This window comes from Somniosus microcephalus, chromosome 2 (genome assembly GCF_052327205.1).
Source record: "Somniosus microcephalus isolate GS21.2 chromosome 2, FLI_Smic_1.0, whole genome shotgun sequence".
NCBI lineage: Eukaryota > Metazoa > Chordata > Chondrichthyes > Squaliformes > Somniosidae > Somniosus > Somniosus microcephalus.
Window position 1 is genome coordinate 226,034,705 of NC_140988.1, and position 17,073 is coordinate 226,051,777.

The 17,073-nt window shown below is 49.7% G+C and overlaps 1 protein-coding gene across 2 annotated transcripts in view; it reads left to right on the forward strand.

Moving 5' to 3' along the window:
- Positions 1-17,073, forward strand: part of LOC147123241 (gamma-aminobutyric acid receptor subunit beta-1-like) — a 779,888-nt gene that overhangs the window by 412,679 nt on the left and 350,136 nt on the right. For both annotated transcript variants that reach the window (XM_085969663.1, XM_085969672.1), the window contains one exon: positions 11,898-12,118. In XM_085969663.1, coding sequence (XP_085825789.1) covers positions 11,898-12,118 — 221 coding nt within the window. The remainder of the gene's footprint in view (positions 1-11,897; positions 12,119-17,073) is intronic.

Consider the following 17,073-nt stretch of genomic DNA (forward strand, 5'->3'; position numbering starts at 1 on the left):
ATTCCTTGGTGTTCTTTGCCCCTGTCTCTCACCTTGACTTGTATCTTTCCCATGGGGTATACTTTATGCCCCGTGTATGTCTGCAATACGATCTTGGTATCTCTCAAGGGTATATGTGAGAATAGCCGGTTGTAATCCCTTCGATTTATGACTGATAGGGCTGATCCTGTGTCCAATTCCATTTTCACTTGGACTCCGGCTACTTTTAGTGTGACCCAGATAGTTTGTAGGTCAGCTTCCTTACTCACATTGTAAATTCTCAGACTACCCAGTTCCTGGCCGTTCGGGTCTGAATCCGAATTCTGTTCATCTGAACTCTTCTCAGCCACCTTGTGTACCTTGCTGTACTTTTCCTGCGGTGACTTTTTTCTGTTGTTGGTCTTCTTTCCTGACCGGCATACTTTAGCTATGTGACCAAGCTTGCCACATTTTCTACATTCCTGGTTTTTAAACCAGCATTGGTTCTGGTCGTGTGTTGTCTTCCCACAACAATAACATTTTGTTGTACCCGAAGTCATTTGATCCACGCTGAGTACCGCTGCCTTCAGCTGCATTTCCGCAGTGCCTCTCGCGGCTGCTTCGTGTGATGCTGCAATAAGGACAGCCTTGTCAAGTGTAAGATCGTTCTCTTCGAGCAGTCGCTTTTGTGTTCCTTCCTTCGACAACCCGCACACGAACTTGTCTCTCAATGCCTCTGTCAGATTTTCCCCAAACTGGCAGTATTTTGCTAGTCTACGCAGTTCGACCAAGTATTCCGCGTTGCTTTCCTCTTTCCGTTGCGTTCTCGCATAGAATTTGAATCGTTCCGCCAACATCAGCGGTGTGGGGTTCAAATAATCCTTCAGGACAGCAACAATATCAGCGAAAGTCTGATCCGCCGGTTTAGCTGGTGATAGAAGATGCTTCAATAGCCCGTATGTCTTTGCCCCCATTGCGTTTAATAAGGTGAGAGCTTTATCATCATCTGCTATTTTATTGGCCTCACAATATATCTCGATGCGTTCTACGTACGTGGCCCAATCTTCCACCTCGGAATCGAAGTTGTTGATGTTACCATGATTAGGCATCTTCACTATCTTTTTGAGAAACCACAACGAATTTGTTCGTTACTTTTTTTTTCCAAAAATGGCGGTTTCCCGCGCTTGTCTTCTTCCCCGCCCACTTTCAAAATGGCGGTTTCCCACTTCTGTCTTCTCCCCCGCCTACTGGCGGCTTCCCGCATTTCTTCCCCTGGTGGGAGGGGTAAGCTTTCCTTCGGGCGACGACCGCTGGCTTTCGGAGTTCGCAGCCTGCGCGCCGGCTTCAGTGCGTTCCTTGTTCCCTTTTCTCGGCCGGCAACCTGCGCTGGGGACAACCCGTTTGCGGCGAACAGTTCCAGCCGCTGGGCGGAATCTCGCTCGGTCTCCCTCGCTCGGTCCCGTTCCCCCTTCACTCGGGCTCTGTCTCTCCCTCAGCGGCTTCCAATCGCGCCTCCCCGCCCTCTCGCAGTCCGGTCCTTTCCTCCCCCGGCTGCGGCTGAGTTCTCCGCGGTTTTATTTATTTTTATATCTTCCCGCGCCTTACGATCCCGGTCGCAGCGCCTCGTGGCCTTGGTAGCTGCCCGGCCTTTTTCGCCGGTCACGGTCTAGCTGTCTCACGACGCTGTTGCGCCTCTCAGCCCGCTTGTAGCCCGGTCTCTCACATCGGCTGCGTTCCCGCTTGTATCCCGGTCTCTCACACCGGCTGCGTTCCCGCTTGTACCGCGGCTTCCGTGCCCTACGCTGCCCCAGTCTCAGCGCCTCTGGGCCCGACTTCTGTCCGGCTCCTTTCCCCCGACCGTGGTCGAGTTCACTGCCCTTATCCTCCATTTCTTTTTATTTTCCCCCTACTCACAGTCAACGTGGCCGACTTGCTTCTCTTGGCTGATCGGCTCACTCACCGCCGTGGCAGAAGGGACAATAACAGCCTGTTGCTGATGGAAGGCTTCGTGTCTGAATCCTTCCTTCTTCCTTGCTCTGCAGACTCGAGTCTTCTCTCAGCAGAACGACGAGGGCGGGTGCCTCTTCTCGACGCTCGTTAACTGCTTCGGGTGTGTCGCTGCTGCAGGGTAAGATCGAACCCGTCGCCACTGTAAAGTCTGTGGGTTATATGGTGAATTAATACACAGACTACAAGAGTAACTTTAACAGGACTTTACTATTCGAAGGTCAGGGCGAATCTGCCCAATAAATCCTTACACAGCACTTATATACCGGTGTGGTCACTCCCGGTATTACAGTATACAGCAGCCAAGATAAAGTAGTGCAACACCTAAAATAGTTCTCTTAAAGGTGGACGGTTACATACAATAGTTCTCTTAAAGGTAGAACGGTTACATACACTACACTTATGTTCTTTTATTCTTTTGTCCGATCGCAGCCCTGCCTTCGATCTAGTTTCTTTTCTTTCCAGTTTTGAAGAAGGGTTCGACCCGAAACGTCAACTCAAATTTCTCTCCACGGATGTTGCCTGACCTGCTGAGTTTTTCCAGCATTTTCTGTTGCTATCCCCGCTGCTGACCTCCTCTGCGATCTTCAACCATGCCCTTTTGGTGTCTTTGGGTGGTCTTTTGTGCCGATCGCTTGGGAAGAGAACCTCCCTGCGAGCTCTCATTGCCTGCACCAGAACATCGAGGGAGGCATCATTAAGTCTTGATGTGGCCCTCTGCCTTTGTGTATCCATGATCGACACTTTTATCACCTTTGAAATAGTAACCAGACCTCTTGAAATGACCTTTCACACTCCTTCATCTACCTTCAAATGAGGTGTGTGCAAGACAGCTTTACATATCCATGCTAGAAATGAGTAATCAATGATGTCATCAGACCTGCTCCATTTAATTGGGCTGGGAAACACACATGACTGGTTTAATTGGGGCCATTAAATAATAATTGCTCTGAACAACGCGCTGCTCACAACATCGCGTTTCCGACCCGTTATGCGGCCCGTACCCGTTACGCGGCCCGTACACACGCCGCCCGGCTCCAAGGTAAAGATTCCAGCCTCTGTATTTGTTAGCTAGAGACACAATGGTGTCGATTTTAGTTCAGGTGCGGGGAATTGGCGGTTTCCCCGAATTTAGTGATTCCGACACGATTTAAATGGGTCTGTGAGATGGATGCAAATTTAACATAATTGGCCAATTAATTTCCAATGTGTGGGAAGCCTTGGCAATTGAGTATTTCCAGTCAGAAAGTCGCAGAATATGACATCATCATTGCTGCTGCTTTTAAGGTCCAAAGCAAGCCTGGCTTCCTCTGCAGGCTTCCAACCTTCAACATTAAAATGGCACAGGAGCCTGCAGGAGGAACGGCCAGCGGGAGGACCAGATCTGCGCCCAAAGTTGATGGGGCTTCACTACAGGCATTACTGGATGGTGCTAGGGCCCACAAGGAGGTCCTCTTCCCTTCTTCAGGGAGGAAGAGGCCTCCCAGTCAGACCAAGGCTGTGTGGCTAGAGGTGGCAGGTCAAGTCAACTACTTGGGGCTCACACGAAGAACGTGGTTGCAGTGCAGGAAAAGATTCCATGACCTTCGCACTGGAAAAGTAAGTACTGTATGATGTTTCCATCACCCTCAATCTGATCCCCATTACCTTTCCTCACCAGCACTCAGCTTCAACAATCTCTTCCTGCACATCCCACTAGACACTCACATCCATGCACCCATACCCATTCCCTCTCTCTCTATGCTCACATTCACAGAACTATGCCACCATGCAGCCCTCACACTCCCTCTCACTCTGATGCTTTGAACACAACTGACAACACACAGAGAGGGCCCTTGGTATTGCAACCTCACTCCATCTTTGTCTCCTTCTAACTATCTATGCTATGCAATCTCTGCACTCACTCCTTCATTCTCACTCAACCTCCACTTGTCTCCCTCATTGCAGGAAAAGAGAGCTCACAACGGGAGAGAGTGAGCCAAGACAGGAGGAGGGCCACCCTCATTAGCCCAGCTCACCCCCTGGGAGGAAGGCGTCCTGGAGATTGCCGGGGCTGACCGAGATGTGGACATTGGGGAAGGACAGGCAGGAGCATCCCTGCAAGCTGGTGACAGAATAGTTATCCATCTCTCTCATTGGCATTGCATGAGTCGCTGATAATGATTCTGAAGCTACATCATATGGACTTATGATCACCTGCAAAATGCAATGTGCATGTAACCTTGGCACCACATCTCTAACTTTTTCCTTCACTCCCCCACAGGACCATCGAGAGCCCCTGTCCCCACTCTGCAGGAGGAAGTGACTGAGCAGCCAGACTCCTCAGAGGAATCTGCAACCTCTGAGGGCGCAGCATCATCAGAAATAAGCGCACCCAGCACCAGCGCAGACACTCACACCTCGGTGGGACCTTCGGGACATAGAGTAGAGTTGTCACCTAGTGTATCACAGCTCACAAGTGAGCATCAGCAGATTGTGGAGACAGGGACAGCAGTGGAGAGTCCTCGTCGGAGGGCGCAGGACTCTGCCAGCTCGGCTCAGCTGCATGTCGACCCTCTGCCTCTGGGTCCAGCCGTAAGATCAGAGGTGATGGAACTCCAGGCACAGATGCAGGAGTATCTGGCAGGTTTTATCTCTAGGGTCGCTGCGAGTGTGGAGCGAATGGAGGAGGCCATTGCGAACATGAGCAGAGCCTTTGTGGAGTCAGTGGCGCATGAACGCATCAACACGGAAAGGATGGCTACCTACGTGGAAATGATTGCTGCCTCCGTGGTAAGGCTGGCTATGGTAGAGGAGAGGAGGGCTATGGCCATGGAGGAGGTTAGTCGCCAGGGTATAGAAAACATGGTGAGTGTTCAGAATAGAATGACATCTCTTGAGGAGCGATGGGCATCTATTGAACAGAGAAACCAAACCTTCATGGAAGTCCTTCTGAGTAGGACTGCCATTGCAGATACGGGTCCCCATGGCCCCCCTGATGTGCAGCAAGCTGCTCTCAAGCCGCTTGCAGGCACTGAGGGGGACCTGACCCATGAGAGGAAGGTTGGTGGCAGACCTCAAGGAAGTGGAGGGTCCTCTCCAAGTGCTCACACTTCCATGCCACTGCAGAGCCCTCGGTCAGAGCCCTGCCGGAGTACACACCCAACGGAGATAAAGGTCTCAACCCCTGCACAGCCGCAGGAGCAGCAGACTGCTGGCAAGCCCTCACAGGCTCGCCATCCCAGAGGACGCCCACCAAAGGTGTCGAGACAGGAGCAGCAGGAAATTGAGCAAGGGACCTCCACATCTGCTGAAGCCACAGGGGAACCACTACGTAGGAGCACGTGTAAGAGGAAATTAAATCACAAATAGTCACAAGGGTAGTCACTTGGGTGAAATGCTGTGTATTTTGTGGAAATGCCATCAGTTCTGTGTTTTTCATAAAAATTCTGATGGCAACTTCTACAGTTGTAGCATGTGTCATTTCGCGAATGCCAAGAGGGGAAGGAAAAAAAGGCCTCCCATGCTTCTGGTAGGTGCCTCAGTTGAGGAAGCGCTGAGTGAGGGTGGCGAGAGGGGTCTCGCAGGAGGTCACACTGGAGATGGGTGTCAGGCTCCAAACTTCCACAGCTGTGTGTTATGTCTGACATTGGTGATAGGTACTCGATTGCCTTGGCCTGAGCACATGGAGTTTGATAGTGCTGTGATCATTGTATTGTGTATAGGTATTCGATTGCGTGTGCCTGGAAGTGTGTGTGTGTGGCAGCCATTATAAAAGCAACATGAACTGAACTCTGCTGACGGTCTCTGGATTATCTTTGCAAACACAACATTTGGCGACAAGGATGGCTGAAATCTCTCTTCCACCCCCTCCTCCCTTCCTTGCACTACCAGGTGAGCCCCCGATCCCATGGGTTCACTGGTTACAGTCCTCTGAAACCTACCTCATTGCTCTTGGACTAGAAACTGAGTACGGCTTGGAAAAAGGCACTGTTATCCCATTGCTTGGGAGCGGAGGGCCAGCGTGTTCTTGGGACATTATGCACAGCAGACTCAATCCAAACATATGATGAGGCTGTGGCTCTGTTAAGCACACACTTCTCTGCCCCACAAAGTGCCCTCCTGCGGCGATTCATTTTTAGACAGCGTCACCAACTCCTCGGTGAGTCGGTGCATCAATACGTGGCTAATTTGAGGGGGTTAGCTAGCTCGTGCAAGTTCGGTGCACTACAAGATGAGATGGTGCGTGATCAACTAATAGAGCACACCAACAATGTGAGAGTGCGTGAAAGACTGTTACTCGAGTCCGACGATCTGTTGTTGTCACAGGCAGTCAACATTGCCTTTCAAGTGGAGTCTGCAGCCGAATGTGCAGCGAAACTAGCACACACACCCAGTGACAGCGCCCTCGGCCCCGACAGCTCTGACACGGTAATGCTCACGTGACGGCAGCAATGCGCGCTACCGCGGCAACAGTGTGGAAACTGCGGATCTCGTTCACATGCTACCAGAGCGCAGAATTGCCCCGCGCGCGGCCATGCCTGTCGCAATTGTGGAAAACAAAATCATTTTGCCAATGTCTGCCACTCTGCCCCGGTTGCTACAAATGAACACTCTCAGTCCTCAAGCACTATAATTCACAACGTGAGCTCTGGGCCAGTAGTGGCTTTCAAGTCATGCACAATTAACCTGAATGATGTGTGCATCCCGCTGTTGTTGGATACCGGTGCCAGCGTCTCACTGCTGAATGTGGACACATTCAAACGCTTTTTCAGCTCCCTGCCACTCTCTGCGCCCTCCACTACCCTTTGCGGGTATGGTAATTCGAAAATTGGACTAGTGGGCTCAGTCAACCTCACAGTACACTATGGAACAAAAGTTTTGCCAGATTTTTGTTTTCATTTGGCACGCCAAGGTGCTAACCTGATGGGGCTGGATCTTTTCACTGACCTGGGTTTTTCTCTCTTGGACACAGGCGGGTCTGCGATTCTGCACGTCGCCTCACCGTGGTGCCAAACATGCCCAGCACTCTTCGAGGGTCTGGGCTGCCTGACTGCCTTCATCCACCAGCCCATGGTTGACTCCACCGTTACCCCTGTCATTCAGCCACTGCGCCGCATCCCGCTTGCTCTCCGTGATTGGGTCACAGCTGAACTAAAGCAGCTACTGGAAGCCGGCATCATCGAACCAGTTGATGCCTCCCCATGGGTCTCCAACCTGGTGGTCGCAAAGAAAAAGTCAGGTGGTCTACGCATCTGTGTCGATCTTCGAGCAGTGAATAAGGCCGTAATCCCTGACAAGTATCCACTGCCCACGTCAGAGGAACTCACAGCGCAGTTCTATGGTTCCATCCTGTTCTCGAAACTGAACCTTCAACAGGGCTATCCATAGGTTCCCCTCCACCCCAGCAGCAGGGACCTCACTGCTTTTGTGACACATGCTGGCATCTTTCGGTACACCAGGATGCCATTTGGACTTAGCTCTGCACCCAGCTGCTTCCAAAAGGTGATGTCCTCTGTGCTCGCGGACATTCCTGGGGTGGCCATCTACCTGGATGACATCGTCGTGCATGGGCCCTCAACCTCCACTGACGACGAACGCCTTCACAGAGTTTTCACAGCTTTAGCAAAACACAAGCTCACACTGAATGGCGAAAAGTGTGTCTTTGCTGTTTCAGAGATCGAATTTGTGGGGTTTCGGTTGTCGGCTGACGGTATATCCCCACTCCAGTCAAACATGGCTGCCATTCACAGCATCCCAGAACCCAGCTCTGCAGCACAGGTTGCCTCCTTCCTTGGCATGACTGGGTACTACCTGAAGTTTTTGCCCCAGTACTCAGCCACCACATCCCCACTGCGCCAGCTCCTGCGAAAGGATGAGCCCTGGGTGTGGTCACAAGCCTGTACGGAAGCTGTTCGCCTCCTCAAATCGCAGCTCACGTCGCCTCCAGTGTTGGCTCACTTTGACGTATCCAGCCCCATCCTCGTCACCTGCGACGCGTCCGCTGCAGCTGTGGGGGCGGTGTTATCGCAGATACAGAATGGAGTGGAGAAACCAATCGCCTTTGCCTCCCGAGCCCTCAGCCCCACTGAACAGAAGTACTCAGTAGGCGAGCGTGAGGCGCTGGCGTGCGTCTGGGCATGTGAGCGGTGGCACCTGTACACGTATGTTCGTGCCTTCACCCTGCGAACCGATCACCAGGCTCTCACTGCCCTGCTGTCGACATCCGGCACGGGCCACAGACCACTGCGTCTACACCGCTGGTCTGACCGCCTCCGCCAATACAATTTCAGTCTCCAGTTCACACCAAGACGTGACAATGTTGTTGCAGATCTGCTCTCCCGCACTGTCTCTGCCCCAGCCCCACTCGTCGGGTCTGAACAAGTGGGACAGGATAACGTCCAGATGCTGCACACGCCTCTCCAAACCACAGTCTCTCTCCAGGAGCTCAAAGAGGCCTCTGAACAGGATCCGGCCCTCTCCTAGCTGTGCACCTTCATCAGAGATGGCTGGCCTCGCAAGGTGCCTGAGGAACTGTCTGCCTACTCCAGAGTTAAAGAGGAGCTCTCCTGCTGGAATGACTCCTGTGTTGCACGTAGGCTTTGCACTGTGGTCCCAAGTGCCGTTCATGCACGTGTTTTATCCATGGCGCATGAGGGCCACTTGGGCATAGTGAAGCTCAAACAATGATGCCGAGACCTAGTGTGGTGGCCGGGTATCGACAGGGAAATCGAGGCCCTGATCAAGGACTGTGCAGCCTGCCTTGTAAGTGGCAAGACTGGCCACCAAGCTCCCCCACCCCTGCAACCCCTTGCCTGGCCCTCTCAGCCCTGGGAGCACCTGCAGCTGGACATCTGCGGGGAGATCCATGGTGTCCCCCACCATCAACGGTTCCTAGTGGTGACCTATGACCTGCACTCAAAATGGCCAGAGGTCACTGACGTGGGCTCCGTCACCTCTCGGGTCATCATTGATATCCTTGAGTCCCTCTTCTCCCGCTGGGGGCATCCAAAGGCCATCACCACAGACAATGGCCCCCAAATGGTCTCTTTGGAACTCTCCTCTTACCTTGAGAGCAAGGGCATCCGTCACATTCGCACAGCATACTACCACCCCGAGTCAAATGGGGGGGTGGAGCGTTTTAACCAGACACTGAAAAATGGCCTCAGAGCACACCTATCCCAGGGGTGTGCGTTTGACAAGGCCCTCCTCCACACACTGCTGCACTACAGAGCCTCCCAGCATTCCACTACAGGGGTCTCACCCGCATCCCTCATGCTAGGCCGTGAGCTCATGCTGCCCCTTGGCAGGCTCCACCCCTCGCTAGCTCAGAGCCCTGCTCCACCGGCTCAAGCCACAGTCGCTAGACAGCAGGAGAAGATGAAACTCCGCTTCGACCAGTTGAAGAGGGCCAAGGTGCCCAACATCTCAGTCTCCGATTGGGTCATAGTCCACAGGCCTCACCGCAATAATAAGGTGGCATCATTCTGGTCCTCCCCTCTCCAAATCAGCCGCCAACTTGGACCAGCCACTTTCTGCCTCACTGACGGCTCTCGGTGGCATGCCAGCCGCCTTCGGAAGGTGCCAGCACCCCCTAATGCGGGATTATACGGACCTAACCCCCAAGCCTTACCCCCAGAGTGGCGGGATGCACATGTGACTCAGCCAGCCAACCCCCAAGCAGATGTTGTGCCTCAGCCTGCTCCTCAGCAGTCCCCACTTCGGCCTGCTCTTCACCAGTCCACACCTCGGCCTGTTCGTACACGTTCTCGCCCTGACACCTGCAGGACTTTGTCACTACATTTCATGTTTGAAATTCTGTGAGGGGGGAGGAAATGTTATGTCTGACATTGGTGATAGGTACTCGATTGCCTTGGCCTGAGCACATGGAGTTTGATAGTGCTGTTATCATTGTATTGTGTATAGGTATTCGATTGCGTGTGCCTGGAAGTGTGTGTGTATGGCAGCCATTATAAATGCAACACTGTGGTTATGCCTTCTAAAAGTTGCGCCAGACCTGAGACAACAAAGTCCTGCCACCTGCAAATGATGACTGATCAAATATCCTCTTTAATGTTGGACCTGCAGCTGATAGTCAGCAAGCCAATAGTGTTCACGCTAGGTTTCACAGGCGTGATCCCCACCAGGCGCATTTTACGTGGGAAAAGAGTTAAACAGGCAAGGGCCTGTTAAAATGGGATGATAAAGGCCAATCAGTGCTGTTTAAGGGCCCTAAAGACCAGTCCTGCCTGTTGCAGGCGGGACTGATTTGGGTCAATCAGACACACCTAGGTTAAAATGACGTGGAGGCGGGAACCAGGCGGGGGCGGGGTCGCGACCCCCAGGTTTTGCGATTTTAACCCCCCGCACGCGTAAAAGCCCGCCTCACGGCCCAATGAAAAATGAGGCCAATTTGTTAGGGGGGACATTGTATGAGTTAATAACATTAACAGAGATATGGCTTAGGCTGGCAGGACTGAGTGCTAAGCATTCATGGAAGGTTGAGTAGGAAAAAAAGAGGAAGGATGGGAGTATTAATCAAAGATGACATAGTGGATCCTGAAAAGCTGAATCTATTTGGGTAGAATTAAGGAATAAGAAGCGAGCTACTGGGGGTTTATTATAGATGGCTGAACAATGGAAAGGAGATAGAGAAAGATATAATATATGTAGACAAATTAGAGAAAGATGCAGAAAGAATAGGGCCATAATAGTGGATGACTTTAATTATCCAAAGATAACCTGGAGGTAAAAGTGGCAATGAATTTGCAGAGGAGGGTTCTACAATATGCTGAGGATCGCTCACTAAATCAGTATGGGGGGTGAATTTCCAGTGGGGTTCTCCCGCTTGCTAGCCGTAACTTTGGCACAAGAGCCAAACAAACCCCAGAAAAAGGGCATGGACATAGTGGCCAGAGCCTACAACTATATTGTGGAAGAGTCGACATTTAACAGACTAAAATTGCATTATAAATGTTAACATGTCATTGTAGCATTGTAAATGCTGGTGTAAAAACAGGACTAAAACAGCAGGTTTGTAGGTAGGAAATGTGTGTCATGCGCATGACTTTCAATAATATATCGATGTCTTTAAACCTGTCCCTGATTCTCAAGAAAACACATGACTTGGTGTTGGCTTCAACAACAGTACAAGTCCAACAGGATCTTTGATAGAATCTCAATTTAAAAATAAAGACAATGAAGTTCTAAGGCTTTGGTTGTTCATCCCTTTTTCCCTCCTTTTTCCCCTCCTCTCCTGAAGGCAGTGACTCTTGTTATGGTGTAGTTCTTTGGGCACGCGCAGCCCTTTGGTACCTCTCTCAAGTAGCCATTTTTCCCGTGTAAGCCTAGATATCGAGTTATTAAACCTTGGGTCCCTAATCCTGTCTACATACAACATGCACTCACACATACTTCTCAGCAATCAAGCAAGAACCAATGCATGATTTTCCCCTCATTAGCCCAGGAACCTTAAGGCTAGATGTAGCAGCCTCATCAGTATTTACATGCGATATGAAATGTCAATAAAACAGAGAAAACAGCACCTCAAGGTCCTGCAAAAAATATATATCCTATTATGTTGCTGTAATAACTTCTTATGAATCCCTAGGTGCAATTTCTCCTCCATATATTATGAATGAAGGGAATATTCTGCTGCATGTTCTGTTTTAATTTAAAATCTAAAAATGTATTTGAATAACACAAGAGGTCTGTGATCAGCATGTTACAATCTAATTATACAGAAGCAGGGAGCGCTGCTGCAGTGACCCAAGACTGCTCACTATTGTAGTGGGAGTAATTTCAAATTGACCTTTGTAGGTAGTTATCATACTCCCAGTGCATTATAAATGGCACGTGATGGCTCAGTCATGTGATGGTGAAAGAAGTGAAAGAAAGAAACTCTTGATTTCCAGTAGTTGAATATGAAAATGTTCTGTTTTCTTTCTGTACAGGATTATACTCTGACAATGTATTTCCAGCAGTCCTGGAGAGACAAAAGGCTATCTTACTCTGGAATACCTCTGAACCTCACTCTAGACAACAGGGTGGCTGACCAGCTCTGGGTTCCTGACACCTACTTCATTAATGACAAGAAGTCATTTGTACATGGAGTTACAGTGAAGAATCGCATGATTCGCCTACACCCGGATGGCACAGTTCTCTATAGCTTGAGGTTGGTATTAACTATACATGAATAGTTGTTAGTATCACTGTCTGAGACTAGGAATGGAGTATGGGTATTCATGCAGTTTGCCCACTGCCATGACAAAATAATGGCCTGGATTTTGCGGTCAGCGGTGAAGTGACAGCACTCGCCGCTGACCTCGAAGAAAGCTGCCACAAAGATCTCGTGATCTCCATGGTGTGGATTTAACCTCTCCCGGCCTTAATTTAATTCTGGCGTCAAGCCTAGGGGATCTCCAGCATCCAGAAACAGTGATAAGAACATAGAGTCATAGAGTCATAGAGATATACAGCACAGAAAGAGGCCCTTCGGACCATCGCGTCCACGCCGGCCATCAAGCCCTGTCTAATCTAATCCCATTTTCCAGCACTTGGTCCGTAGCCTTGGATGCTATGGCATTTCAAGTGCTCATCCAAATGCTTCTTGAATGTTGTGAGGGTTCCTGCCTCTACCACCCTTTCAGGCAGTGAGTTCCAGATTCCAACCACCCTCTGGGTGAAAAAGTTTTTCCTCAAAACCCCTCTAAACCTCCAGCCCCTTACCTTGAATCTATGTCCCCTTGTTATTGACCCCTCTACTAAGGGGAAAAGTTCCTTTCTATCCACCCTATCTATGCCCTTCATAATTTTGTATACCTCAATCAGGTCCCTCCTCAGCCTTCTCTGCTCCAAGGAAAACAACCCCAGCCTGTCCAGTCTTTCTTCATAGCTGAAGCGCTCCAGCCCAGGTAACATCCTGGTAAATCTCCTCTGCACCCTCTCCAAAGCAATCACATCCTTCCTATAGTGTGGCAACCAGAACTGCACACAGTACTCCAGCTGTGGCCTTACCAGCGTTTTGTACAGCTCCATCATAACCTTCCTGCTCTTATATTCTATGCCTCGGCTAATGAAGGCAAGTATCCCATATGCCTTTTTAACCACCTTATCCACCTGTTCTGCTGCCTTCAGGGATCTATGTACATGCACACCAAGGTCCCTCTGATCCTCTGTCTTTCCTAGGGTCTTACCATTCATTGTGTATTCCCTTGCCTTGTTAGTCCATCCAAAATGCATCACCTCACACTTTTCATGGTTAAATTCCATTTGCCACTGTTCCGCCCATCTGACCAACCCATCTATATCGTCCTGTAGCCTGAGGCTTCCCGCCTCGCTATTTACCACCCCACTGTAAAGTCTGTAGGTATTATGACGAATTAATACACAGACTGCAAGAGTAACTTTAACAGGACTTTACTATTCGAAGGTCAGGGCGAATCTGCCCAATAAATCCTGACACAGCACTTATATACCGGTGTGGTCACCGTCGGTATTACAGTATACAGCAGCCAAGATAAAGTAGTGCCACACCTAAAATAGTTCTCTTAAAGGTGAACGGTTACATACAATAGTTCTCTTAAAGGTAGAACAGTTACATACACTACAATCCTCCCTTTTTAGCTTACAACATACTTATTCCCCATTAAACATAACATCATAACATATATCCAACTTCATGTTAAAACAGTTCACAGATGTAGTCTCTGCGGAAACAGTTCACAGATTCAGTCTCTGCGGGAAACAGTTCATAGATTCAGTCTCTGCGGAAAACAGTTCACAGATTCAATCTCGGTGGATGCGCCTTCCGTGCTTCTTGACTCGGTCCTGACAACACCTCAGTGGTGTAGCAGTTCCCTGTGGCGTAGTCGGTTCACGTTGCGGGAGTGACTCATCCAATAGTCCTTCACTGGACTTAACAGCTTGAACTTCCGTCCTTCTGAACCAGCATTGTTGGCTTGTAAAAACTTGAGTACCTTGGGAAGTTTTTCTACTTCCAAACTGATTTGGCTCCGTTCGAAGTGACCCCGTGCATGATCTAGTAGTGATGATGATGGTCCAGATGATCATCATCTTCTGCTTCGTCTTTTCCTTTTCTGCTTCTTGGAGACTCTCTGGGCTCCACTGTCAGCTGCCAGCTGCATGCACAGTTCCTCCTTCTCGTCCTCCTTTTTCCGTAGTAGCGCCACCATCTCCCGATGTTCCTTAGACTTTTTGTGATTCTTCATGGTTTCTGCACTTTGGGAGTTTTCATCACAAGCTGGGCAGAACAGGTCATCGTAATATTCGATGTCGTCCAACAGGTCATGGTAATATTCGGTGTCATCTTGAGCTAGGCCAGTGAGAGGGTCTTCTATTTCCTCCATACCCAGCTGGACATTAGCCAGCTTTTGTTCCAAATCCAGACATCTTTCCTGAAGAGACTTCTTCAGGCATTCAGCTTCATCCAGCTTTTTCTGGGCTTCCTGCAAGTCTTTTACTAATGACGTCATTTGTGATTTTAATACTTCAACTTCATTCGGAGATTGGTTGATCGGACTATTCAATCCCTCTACTGCAGCAGCTGTTTCAACCTTCTGTTGTTCAACATTGACGTGAGTCAGCGTACTTTTGGCATCCAAGGGTTGCTCTGCTGCCATCTTCTCAGTCTGTGTTGCAACCTCAGCTATTTCAATAACTTTTGGGAGCTCCAAACCCCTCTCCTTTGAAGATTTAAACTCCTGTTCAATTTGTTCCCATTTCAGAGTCTTGTCCTTCAGCATATGAAGGAGTTGGCTGACCGTTAACTCTTCTGACCTCCAACGTTTCCCAGTAGCTGCAGGGCTGTTTATAACCTTGCCCTGGGGCTCCTTTGCTGTTTCTACTTCGCCATCATCCGCAGCCTCCACCATTCGAATTTCCCCACTTGAATCGTCCGGTGATGCTGCACCCAACTTCAGTAGGAGCTCGGAGTTCATGGCGACCAAATCAGTCTTTTCTGCCTCCAATCCGCTAACAAGCGCTTTCAGTTGCAGAACCTCTTGCTCCACCAGGTTAAAGCACGCACCTTCTGAAACCGAATCAGCTTTGATTCGTTTGGCCTCCTTGCCCCGACGGTTTGTGTGCTCCTGCTCCTTTTTCTCCATCAGCTGTTTCTGTTGTCTTTCCAGGTTCTCCCACTCTGTGTCACAGAACTTTTTCATTGCTTTCATCTCTTGTTCGAGACGGCAACTCAATTGTTCTAATTGCTGTTGTAATTTGAAATGGAGTTGAGTTCGAGCCCGGTGTTCCTCAGAATTGTGCATATCTGTAAACTGGACAGACTCAGAATTCTCTGTCAAACTATGTTGTTGTTGTTCAGTGGAATTCTGTTCTGAAACTTTGTTCTCCTCTGAAGCATAAGCATTTATGCACTCCTTCGTTTTTCCAACCTTAGTCAGCAAGTCCATTTTAAACTTGTCTTTCGCACCTGGGCTGGTCTTATCGTCATCCGTTTCAGAGTCTGAGCTGATTGTCTTCACCGAGTTCTCACTCATTATTGCTTTTAAATAGTGCCATTCCATGTTTATTTCCCAGATCCACTCCCGTCCCAGAAGTAGTGGACCTCCCTCAGGTAGTACATATAAATACATTCCTTGGTGTTCTTTGTCCCTGTCTCTCACCTTGACTTTTATCTTTCCCATGGGGTATACTTTCTGCCCCGTGTATGTCTGCAATACAATCTTGGTATCTCTCAAGGGTATGTTTGAGAATAGCCGGTTGTAATCCCTTCGATTTATGACTGATAGGGCTGATCCTGTGTCCAATTCCATTTTCACTTGGACTCCGGCTATTTTTAGCATGACCCAGATAGTTTGCAGGTCAGCTTCCTTACTCACATTGTGAATTCTCAGACTACCCAGTTCCTGAACGGTTGGGTCTGAATCCGAATTCTGTTCATCTGAACTCTTCTCAGCCACCTTGTGTACCTTATTGTACTTTTCCTGCGGTGACTTTTTTTTTGTTGTTGTTGGTCTTCTTTCCTGACCGGCATACCTTAGCTATGTGACCAATTTTGCCACATTTTCTACATTCCTGGTTTTTAAACCAGCATTGGTTCTGGTCGTGTGTTGTCTTCCCACAACGATAACATTTTGATGTACCCGAAGTAATTTGATCCACACTGAGTACCGCTGCCTTCAGCTGCATTTCCGCTGTGCCTCTCGCTGTGGCTTCGTGCGATGCTGCAATAAGGACAGCCTTATCAAGTGTGAGATCGTTCTCTTCTAGCAGACGCTTTTGTGTTCCTTCCTTCGACAACCCGCACACGAACTTGTCTCTCAATGCCTCTGTCAGATTTTCCCCAAACTGGCAGTATTTCGCTAGTCTACGCAGTTCGACCAAGTATTCCGCGTTGCTTTCCTCTTTCCGTTGCGTTCTCGCATAGAATTTGAATCGTTCCGCCAACATCAGTGGTGTGGGGTTCAAATGATCCTTCAGGACAGCAACAATATTAGCGAAAGTCTGATCCGCCGGTTTAGCTGGTGATAGAAGATGCTTCAATAGCCCGTATGTCTTTGCCCCCATTGCGTTTAATAAGGTGAGAGCTTTATCATCATCTGCTATCTTATTGGCCTCACAATATATCTCGATACGTTCTACGTACGTGGCCCAATCTTCCACCTCGGAATCGAAGTTGTTGATGTTACCATGCTTAGGCATCTTCACTATCTCTCACTATCTTTCTGCGAAACAAACACGAAATTTTTCTTTAACATTTTTTTTTTCAAAATGGCGGTTTCCCGCTCTTGTCTTCTTCCCCCGCCCACTTTCAAAATGGCGGTTTCCCGCTTCTGTCGTCTTCCCCGCCGACTGGCGGCTTCCCGCGTTTCTTCCCCTGGCGGGAGGGTAAGCTTTACCCTCGGGCGACGACCGCTGGCTTTCGGGGTTCGCAGCCTGCGCGTCAGCTTCAGTGCGTTCCTTGTTCCCTTTTATCGGCAGGGCAACCGGCGCTGGGTACAACCCGTTGATGGCGAACAGTTTCAGCCGCTGGGCTGGATCTCGCTCAGTCTCCCTCGCTCGGGCTCTGTCTCTCCCGCTCGCTCGGGCTCTGTCTCTCCCTCAGCGGCTTCCAATCGCGCCTCCCAGCCCTCTTGCAGTCCGGTGCAT